The sequence below is a fragment of the Sinocyclocheilus rhinocerous genome, unplaced genomic scaffold, assembly GCF_001515625.1.
Source record: "Sinocyclocheilus rhinocerous isolate Xijiao unplaced genomic scaffold, SAMN03320098_v1.1 scaffold534, whole genome shotgun sequence".
NCBI lineage: Eukaryota > Metazoa > Chordata > Actinopteri > Cypriniformes > Cyprinidae > Sinocyclocheilus > Sinocyclocheilus rhinocerous.
The window spans coordinates 1,126,650-1,137,459 of NW_015646352.1; the positions used below are offsets into that span (position 1 = coordinate 1,126,650).

The 10,810-nt window shown below is 35.8% G+C and overlaps 2 protein-coding genes across 6 annotated transcripts in view; one reads left to right on the top strand and one right to left on the bottom strand.

The window, feature by feature from the left end:
- Positions 1-3,665, top strand: part of LOC107707398 (dickkopf-related protein 3-like) — a 7,344-nt gene extending 3,679 nt beyond the window's left edge. The window contains exons 4-6 of the mRNA XM_016511389.1: positions 2,190-2,297; positions 2,750-3,030; positions 3,343-3,665. Coding sequence (XP_016366875.1) covers positions 2,190-2,297; positions 2,750-3,030; positions 3,343-3,400 — 447 coding nt within the window. The 3' untranslated portion in view covers positions 3,401-3,665. The remainder of the gene's footprint in view (positions 1-2,189; positions 2,298-2,749; positions 3,031-3,342) is intronic.
- Positions 3,666-4,541: 876 nt separating this feature from the next.
- far1 (fatty acyl CoA reductase 1) overlaps positions 4,542-10,810 on the bottom strand; it is a 20,269-nt gene continuing 14,000 nt past the window's right edge. For 4 of the 5 annotated variants that reach the window (XM_016511518.1, XM_016511515.1, XM_016511516.1 and 1 more), the window contains exons 10-11: positions 8,248-8,399; positions 7,707-7,784 (exon numbers count right to left, since the gene is read on the bottom strand). In XM_016511518.1, the coding sequence (XP_016367004.1) occupies positions 8,258-8,399 (142 nt within the window). In that variant the 3' untranslated portion in view covers positions 7,707-7,784; positions 8,248-8,257. Of the gene's footprint in view, positions 6,241-7,656; positions 7,785-8,003; positions 8,085-8,247; positions 8,400-10,810 lie in introns of those variants that run through there. The other variant, XM_016511519.1, reaches the window with a different exon arrangement.

Consider the following 10,810-nt stretch of genomic DNA (forward strand, 5'->3'; position numbering starts at 1 on the left):
TATCTGAAGGTAAAGGACTGTCTTCAGAAAAGTTTCGATGGCATTTTTATTTGATCTGATAAAGAAGCGTTCATGAGCGGAGCTGCTTTGATTACAGCCATTACTGGAGAAACCGCTAGTTCTACCGCTCTCAATGCACCTCCTGCTGGCAGACAATCAGTTTGCATTTTCAGTAAGCCCCAACATGTTTTTGTTGTTGCTCTTTTTTTTCTGCAGCAACTCGGAGCACTTTTCATACTCTTTATCCTGGCTAAAGCACATTTGTTTCAATCTATAAGAATAATCAGCCTACACTACCAGTCAAAAGTTATGTATAGAATATATGTATGAATTTATGTATGAATAGAAAGATCCAAAGATCAGCATTTATCTGAAATAAAAAGCTTTTGTAACAAACATAATAAATTATTTTTTGAGCAGCAAATCAGAATATTAGAATGATGACTGGAGTAATGATGCTAAAAATATAGCTTTGAAATCACAGTAATAAATTGAATTTTTTTATTTTAAATAGTAAACATATTTCAAAATGTTAGTTTTTGCTGTATTTTGGATCAAATAAATGCAGGCTTGGTGAGCAGAAGAGACTTCTTTAAAAACATTGAAAATCTTACTGTTTAAAAACTTTTGACTGGTAGTGCATGTCAGCCTATAGTTTGAAGTTTTTAATTAATATTAATATTAATTAGGTGAGTCTGAGACGATTATTTGACAGTGATTTCACATTTCTTGTTTGAATGAAGGCTAAATACAAATAAAAGGTGAGCATTAATTTATTTGTGCTGTTTTTTTTTTCTTTTCTAAAATATATGGTTCTATATGAGGTGTCGTAGACTTGGCAAATTCATTTTTCATAAGTTTGTATGCACAGACATCTGTTGTGGGCGTTCTTGGCAGTTTTTACAAGGCTTTTTTAAATAGTGTTCATATCGATATCGGAATTATATCGTATCAACCGAAATTAAGAAATATATCGTGATATAAATGTTGGCGATATCATCCAGCCCTAATTGAATTAATTATAATTTTGTGATCGTGTCTTCATGTGTTTTCTACAAATTCCGATTTTTTTTATTTTGTCTTCCAGTAGAACTTGAACTTGAACGTCCTGTTCTTTAAGAAAGTTGTTTTTGTCCGTGAGGAATTGAAGGTTTTTTTTCATGTGACTCACTCACATTAGTCTAGACTCCAGACGCCGTAACTCTGGGGGGAAGGGTACAGCTTGGCTCTGATGTTGACTGCTAAGTGGTTGGTCGCTGTTACAGCTCTCACAGGATTCAAGTACTGAGATAGATTCCTGCACCTCCACTTCTGTAAATGTGGAATTAATTATGACACCGATGATGACGTCATCAGGCATTAAAAATGACTCCTGTTTGTCTATGTTGCACCACAGGCCAGTTTGTTTGTAAATATTTTCAGCACAGTGGAAATGTTCAACATATTACGTCTTATTTCCCACCTTTTCCTTAGGCTATAAGGTTAAGTCACAAAATTTCCATCATATCGAGTTCCAGTGTCTCTAACAAAGTACAAGCACACAAATTACTGTTTTTGATAATACATTATTATATCCACTCATAATGAGGAGGATGTTCCAGACAACAAAAATGTGGTTTTCAGTTAATGGTAGGTGGGCGTTTCTTTTAGTCCCCAACTGAATTTCTGTCTGGGAGGCGAAACATTTCGTTGGAATTTCCTGACCTAAAGTCCAAAACAAAGCTTACTAATACAGTATATTTTTTCTTTGAGCAACCTACAGCATTGTCTCCAAACTATAGTTAAGAGACAATGCTGTAGGTTGCTTAAAGAAAAAGTTCCTCCAAAATAGAAAAAAAGGAAAACACTATCATCATGTACGCACCCTCATGTCGTTCCAAACCATTATGACTGACTTTCTTTTGTGTAACCCAATTGAAGACATTTAGCAGAATGTCCACACTGCTCTTTTCCATATAGTGAAAGTGAATGGTGACCGAACGATGCACTCTAGTACTGCCTGCCACTTTCAGGAAACTGAAGTTTTCTTTTGGGAATTTATCACCGTCATTTCATGGAGTTATGATGTCGTATCCTGAACCAGCAGAGTTTATTGTATTAATAGGGGTCCTTGGGATGTTTGCTCAACTGTAACTGTAATAACAGTGTTTCTGTAATATATAATGTCAGGTTCATTCTTGTTCATTCAGGAGTGCATGATTGATGAGGACTGTGGGGACGGCAGCTTCTGCCTGTATGAGATCATCACCTCCAAATGTGTCCCGTGCCAGACGACTAATATGGTCTGTGCTCATTTTGTGTGCTCATCCATCTATCTATCCATCTATCTATCTATCTACACACACACAAATGTTATATATATTAATTCCATGTATATATTAGTATATATTATTTAGAATATTTAAATCACATCTGAAAATTATATATATATATATATCAAAAAGTAGTTATTTTTATATTATATTTTATGTATTTATAATTTTTGACTTATTTATATTATAATTACATAGAAGTGCATGTATAAACAACAATATTAGATATCAATAAGCAGTTGGTTATGCAGTAAAACATCTGAAAAATATCCAGTTTCACTGGGCCTTCCAGTCAGAAGATTTCCCAAAGTACTAAATAATTGTTTCCTTGAATTTAGAATCGCACTCCTTGCTCACTCGGTTCACAACGTTCCTCAGTTTTCTTACCGTTCCCAGATATGCATTAATCATTCGCAAGATAAAAACTGTGGTTTTGATATCTCACTACATTTCCTGTGGTCTGGAGTCCATCTCATCCTAATCTCCTTCCTTTCTGCTGTACCTCTTTCTGTAGTCTCTGTCTCTCCCTCCTCTTTTTAATATTTCTTTGTTTTTTTTTCTCTCCAGCCCTGCTCTTCCCCGTGTGCCGCCCCAAGCCACAGGAAGGCCAAGGTTGCCACAGTCACCCCAATCAGCTGATGGATCTGTTACTGTGGGACGAGGAGGGGCCGCGGGAGCACTGCCCCTGTGCTACAGGCCTGCACTGCCAGCCTCTCAAGTGAGACCGTTTCTTCACAAATATTCCTTGCATATGTCTAGCTGATGTTACACACAGCTAAAGAAGTTTGGCATGAAAACAATGACGTTTGCATAGACGACTGTGCTTTTTAGAACCGTAATCTAGCCACCCAGTCAGATTGCAGCTTGCTGGTAAGACAAAGCTCTAGGTATTTTAGTCTGCAGCATGAATCAGATGGGCACTATGAAATTTTATATATATATATAAAATATATAATTCTCTCTGCATGTATATTTAAGAGATTTTTTTTTCAGAGAACAAAAAGACTCAAATTTATGTTTTATGTTACAGGAATAAATCCGTGTGTGTGGATGAGAGGAACACTTCTGGTGAAGAAAATGCGGACTGATCGCTCCCAATGAAACTGAACATTGATCAGTGTTGTAATTTTGTCTCTATTTGTAGCATCAAAGTGCCTTCTTTTCCTCTTAATTCAATGAGAGGAATTAAGCTTTAATTTATACCTTTTTGTGTAATTTGTGTGCCACTACATCAAATGGAATTACAAAGATGTTTTAAAAAGAATAGTATTTTGATAAGACAATGACAACGTTCTGAATATGTGGACCTAGCTGGGCATTATATTCCTTCCAAATAAATATGATTTCTTGACATTTTTGTCTGACTTTTCAACTTTTGAAAAGCAAATGTTTAACAGCAAACATTTAAGTTTAAACATTAAATGCTTGTTGAAATGTGAACAGCAGATGGCAGTATTGAATTGTGGTAGATCTGGATGAGGCAAGCAATTTACTGGCTTATTTTCACACAAATGTGAGGGTAAATGTTTTGAAGATTTCAAGGATCATTAAAAACCTGACAGATTCTGTATTGTTTATAACAATATTTTACTACCTAGTGCAGCAAGTTTTAAGAAATGCGCTTAAGTTCTATAAAACGGTCATAGCCAATTATGACTCATTAAACTGAAAAATAAATTCAGTTTATTCTTAATTTCTCTTGGTTTACAAACGAAAGGCACCCATTGATTTTTAACCCTCCACTTACATTTTAATGTGGCAATTACAATTCTCCCAGAAACCAGACAGCTTAACATTGTAGGGAATAGTTCACTTATTTCTTGATTGTTACAGGATATTTAACAAAAAGTACATATAAATAAGGCAGACAAAATAAAGAAAGGGAAACAATCTACATTTGTCCCATCAAGGCCTGACTTAAGCTTGATCTTAAGGAAGAAACATTTATATTATCGTTATAAAATGCTGTGGGAAATGAAACATGAGGTGACCTAACACACACAAGAAACCCAATAAAGCCCATTTTACCCATCACAAAAAAAACTACAAAGATCATTTGACTATTATAGGAAAAAATACTATATTTTTGTTTTATTTTACCCTATTTTGGGGTAAAGCAAAATACTCTTAATGAGACCCTGAATACACAGAACTCGTTTTCAAAAATCACTATTCCACTCAACTCTCACATAAAAATATGGATCCTCATAGAAGTGCTAGAAGGCAGGGATTTTTTTTTAATCAGTTCATCATTAATAGAAAAGACAGAATAGTTAATCTATATTCCACACAGTTAGTAACAATATCCATCAACTAGCGTTTCCTGGTATGATATTTAGCTGTGCAAAGACATCGGCTTGTATGACAAACATAACTTGACATTGTGATCGAAGCATGTGTGACCATAAAAGTAGCCTATATGGTGCATTTACATCTCTTCATTTCACTTGTCATTTTGCGTCATAAACAATCACTTCCGTTCCTATTTATTTCAAACATGGAAAATACTTAGTAGCAGACAAGGTTAAATTTCAGTGCTTTATCTAAACAGAATGATTTAGAAAACATATATCCATTAGCTCTTTCACATTACTTCAACATTCAGACAGTTGACAGAACAATCTGAGTGAAAAAAAGGAAAGAAAAACACACAGTCCAGTTAAATTGATTCATCACCCTCCTCTGATATATTGCACTCAAAGCGCTAAAGAACGTAAAGACATTAAATTAGCCTACATATAAGCCGACATATTTGGTTTTCTCAGACAGCTTTACACAAAAGATAACATGTTTTATATACAAAAGCCCATTACCTGAACACTAATAAGTTATGGCAAGAAACAATTATCGCGCTTTAATCACGAGCGGAACGAATCTGTAAATTGTTCGTATAACGTCAATGGCTTTACGAACTGTCGTGTCGACGCAAACCCGTCTGCTCATATTTATTAATAAGCCTCATAATTCGTAAAAGGTTTAAGCAGGTGAACAAACTGATGCTTGCGTTTGCTAGCATTTCTGAGGAAAACGAACAAGTTTATTAATATCAGAGAAATGATTGACTAAAAGCAGTTGACTGCTTTCACAAAAACCCAACCTAACGTTAAGTAGTACATAAAAATGTATTTCAAGATGACATTTTGGTATTGACTGAAGATGACATTGTGAAGACAAACATAAGGCCAGGAATCAGACACTCCAGACGCTTATTTTTTGGTGACACGTCAAACACTTTCAACTCAAAGATGGTGAGAGTATAGGAAAAAAGTAAGGCAAAAGACATGAATCTAACAAAGACATGGGGCACATGATGAATGTAATTTTTGAATTTAGGCACAGAGATGAGACAAAGCCATCTCTCATTTTTTTCTTCTTGTGCTTCATTGATTACAGTTGGAAAGGGGCCAATGCCGCCAACAAGTATGAGCAGGTATGTAACCCATAATAATCAAGAGTCGCCCACAACCTGTTTGCATTCAGGAGGCGGAACAGGTACAGTAAGTGCTCAAACACGCTCGGCACGAACGAAGTCACTCTCATTGTGCAGAGAGAGCTTCTTAGACCTCGAGCCCTGAAAATTCATGCTTTCTACATAGCAGATGAGTGCACTTGCACCCTGTGATGTTGAGGGCGCACTTGCGCAGGAGGGGAGGATTGCGGATACTACGCCCGTATGCTTGACCCTCAGATTCTGGAGGGTCGCAAAGCAGAAGTGTGTGCATAGCCGGTGGGAAAGAGGGGTGGGAAAGGACAGTTGGGGTGGATTCAGTATCTCATGGTGCTGGAGGCTCTGAAATAGGAGAGGAACTTGAAGCACAAGCTGACGACGAAGTACCAGATGTTTCTGGCCATCTGCGAACGGGCGATGAAAATGCGCCAGATTAAGACTACCAAGATGGTGTTGAAAGTGTAGCGAATGTTCCGCAGCCTACAGGAAAAGAAAACAAAGAAAAAGTCTTCAGTGTCACATGACCATTCCGAAATCATTTTTGCTGCTTAATGTTTTTGTGGAAACCATGACACACTACCATTTAAAAGTTTAATGTAAGATTAAAAGGAAAGAAAGAAAGCAATTAATACTTTTATTCAGCAAAGACACATTAAAGACCTGTTTACACTAGTGCGTTTTCGTTTTAAAATGAAAACGATCCTCATCTACACTTGCGTTTTCACTGCGTTTCAGAAACGTACTGCATCTGCACTACACAACCGAAAACGCAGGTCACATGACCATTCATGCAGGTAAGACAATGTGCATGATGTCATTGTTTACACGGTCGTCAAGGATAAGCAGAGCGAATGTGGGCAGCCATGCCATCGTTTTCAAAAGTCTCTGTTTTGGTCCATTTACACTGAAATGCAACAACTAACTAAAACCGGGTCTGCAGCGTTTTCGAAACTCTCCGTTTTTGAGGGTTGAAAACGCCGGGGTAGTGTAAACGACAGGCGTAACGTAGCAAAAGTTATGCGTTTTAAAACGAAAACGCACTAGTGTAAACGTAGCCTAAATTGATCAAAAGTTACAGTAAAGACATTTTGTAAGACATTACAAAAGATTTCTATTCCAAATAATGCTGTTCTTTTGAACTTTCTAATTATCAAAGAATCCTGAAAAAAGGGTATTACTGTTTCCACAAAAATATGAAGCAGCAAAAACAATGTTTTTAACATTGATAATAATAAGAACCAATAATAGTAATAATTTAGCAGCAAATCAGCATATTAGAATATCTTCTGAAGGATCAGGTGAAACTGAAGCCTGGAGAAATGGCTGCGGAAAACTCAACTTTACCATCACAGGAATAAATTACATTTTCTAATATTTTTAAATGGAAAACAGTTCTTTTAAATTATAATATTTCATAATATTACTGTACTTTTACTCAAATAAATGCAGTTTTAAGAACGTGTTACACCCAACACTGTATATGATGCATTGTTAGTCACGCACACATTAAAAACCCTGGTGTTAAACCGCCCAAAAGTGAGGAAAAGTCACATGATTTTGCGCATCTAGGAATTTATTTATAAAATGTGTTTTTTAATCAAACTATAAAACAAGTGAATAAATGTATCCACCTCAAGCAGGCATGTATGAACATTGTGGAAATTGTATGCGCATCTTGGAATCTCCATTCCGCATTTTTATGCAGCATGATAAATTTTACAAATGTAGATGGCAACCCGGCTACTGACATCTATTTGCAGCGACAAAAAGTAATTCATGCCTCTGTCCCACATGGGAATGTGACAGAGTTGAGCAGTGCAGAAACTATCATCAGTGTGATCATCCCTCTAGAATAATAGTTATCCTGAAGGTAACCTAGAGAACTTCAATACATACTTGTTCAAGTGTTTGCGTGCCGCTGGGAGTCCTGACAACTCTTCATTGAGAACATACTTCTTAGTGCCCATGCAGTAATTCTCCATGTATTCTGCCCAGTGTAACTGTCTGACATCAATATTAAATACCTGAACAAGAAAAAGATTTTAATAAATAAAAATATTAATATAAAAATATTAATAAGCATGAATAAAAGTCAGAGCTATGAGCCGCTTGAATGAATGTTTCATTGACAGTACGCTATTTGAAAATCGGAGGTTTTGTGTGTTGACACGTTTTAAGCGACATGAGACTCATTTAACTGTGCCAATGGCAGACTGTGTGTGTATTAATACAAACACACACACCTTCTTGTCCTCAGATCCCATCTGGTTCATGAGCATGGTGACGTTGTCTGTGTTCCACACCCATGAGTGGCTCCGCGAGGACTCGAGCACCATCATCAGAGCTATGAGCCGCTTGAATGAATGTTTCATTGACAACACACAAAACCTCCGATTTTCAAATAGCGTACTGACACGTTTTAAGCGACATGAGACTCATTTAACTGTGCCAATGGCAGACTGTGTGTATTAATACAAACACACACACCTTCTTGTCCTCAGATCCCATCTGGTTCATGAGCATGGTGACGTTGTCTGTGTTCCACCCCCATGAGTGGCTCGTGAAGTACCCATGAGTGACTCGTGAAGTACTCCAGCACCATCATGGCCTTGTGCAACCGAGTGATTGTCTTCATCATCCTGCGTCACCACGGAAACAACGCAGGGAGCAAGCGGGAGAAAAGGAGAGACCTGTGAGCATTAGCTTCAGATGAGCTTTGATGGGGGCTGGAAGTGTAGTTTGAGTCTTTTTTTTTTCTCATTTAATCCTCGAAAGCGCAAGCGGTTTAATAAGAGCAGATGGTGACTGAGACTACGACAGAAACCACAGCTTGTAAATGACTTAAACTGGTTTGGTTAGCGATAGTAACAAACATTTAACTCAATGGTCTATTATATAAAAAATTCAGGTTAATAGTGAAGCCCATTTCTGCCTCATAGTAAAAACAAATGTGAGAAAGCTTAAAATAGGAATCATTCATAATATTTTATATAAAGTATCAATTATGAGAAATAAATCTGTAATTGCAAGATATTAAGTCGTGCTGAGAAATAAAGTCATAAATATATGAAATAAAGTCAGAATTGTCTTTCTTTTTTTCATTTTTTTTTCTTTGAGGCAAAAAACAACTCCACAGGTTAGTTTTCCCAAATAAAGCAAAATATTTTGGTTTGATTCAATAAAAAAAGTAAAACAAAACAATTAAATAAAAATAAAACAAAATTAATAAATAAATAAAAATGAAAAAGTAAAATAAAACAAACAAAACAATAACATAAATACGAAACAGAATAAAATTAAAAACAAACTAAATAACAAAAAAATGTAATAGATTAAACAAGTAAAATAAACAACACAAAATAAAAATGAAGCAAATAGAATAAAATTAAACTAAATAACAAAAAATAAAGATTAAACAAGTAAAACAAAAACAAGAATATAAAATAAAGATGAAAATAAAATAGAAACAAAACAAATACTCCTCAGTTAGTGAAAAATAATAATTGCAGAATGTCTCCAACCCTTTCATCCCGTAGAGTATTTGATTCAGGTTAGATCCCATTACAGCACTTCTGAACCACAAACCTCTGGCAAACACAACTGTGGATTCCCATGATTTGGTTGAACAATGATCACACTGTTCAAACCTTGCAGGATCTTGTAAGGCACCTGGGCGCATTTGTGTACTTGAGATTCTTTCTGTGTGATGCTTTGTGTACCTCTATAAACTATACCAGGTGTACAAGTATGCCAAATTTTAGGCTTTATCTGACAAAGCACTTTTGAAGTTGAATGCAAATGTCCAGAAACGCCCAGTTTCCCATCAAGATCTCTTATTGGTTGGATAGGGAATGACTACATGCATTGTATTAACTCATTTTAAAAAATCTAATTCAGAACATTCTCATGGTGTTAAACCCTTCAAAACCTCAATTATATAAACACTTGCACCTTAAACCAGACGCATGTCAGCAATACACACCAAATTTGTCGAATCTGCATGAGCAGAAAGCCACACTGAACTGAAACACATCAGATTTAGGGTGCATAACCAGTCATTTCATCTCCAGGTACCAAACACACCTACTCCCTGCAAATAAAAGCATTTTTGCATGAATGGATAATCGTCAAATATGCAACCAATGTTTCCCTAATTCCCAATGTTGTTTGTTTAAAATTAGAAGGATGCAACCTTGTAATTTCTATGCTGGTTGGTTAAACCAGAGGCTTTCAAACCTTTTAATGCCAAGGACCCCCAAATGTGACCCCTTTTTGAAGGACCAACTTTTTTAGAGATACAGACTACTGTATAATTATGAGCAAAGAAGCATTTACATTGCGTGAGAGAAATATCAATGCAAACAATAAGACGTATTATAAATTAATAATTAAATAAACTGTTTTTTTTATATTGTCACTTTAAACAAAATACAAATGATTAAAATATTTTAGAAAATTTGTATTATGTAGTATTATGTTGACAGCATATATTTTTTCTACCCACTATTAGAGAAAGGTTAAATAAAGAGACAAAGACATTAAAGTAGGGGTGTAACGATTCACTCGTTTTCTCGATGCATCGATTACAAACCCTGACGATGCAATGCATTGATCTTGAAACATGGATTTTTGAATCGTGAATCGCTGATTTCGGACAGTAATCGATTTAAAACGCTAAGAATCGAATTAATCGCGATTTCTATAGCAATTCAATGCTTTCAAAATATATACAAAGGAATGTGTTAAAATAACCACAGCATTAACAGCAACCTTGAAATAAGAGCGCGAGGTTTATCTGATAATCAGATGCATGAAAGTAGCATTCGTTGCTATAGCAAACAGACATCGGGCGCGTTTTCTTTCAGGATCATCATTCGCCGATGAAGAGGAAAGTTAAATACTATAGCATTTTATTGTATGAAAATGAGATAAAGAAGTTTTCGCACTGAAAGAGAAGTGATCTCGTGCTCATAGATGTGCCAGGCTAACATTATATCTGCAGCTAAGCTGAATAAAAAGCAGAATGAACTGAAACGTTAAGACAATAAAC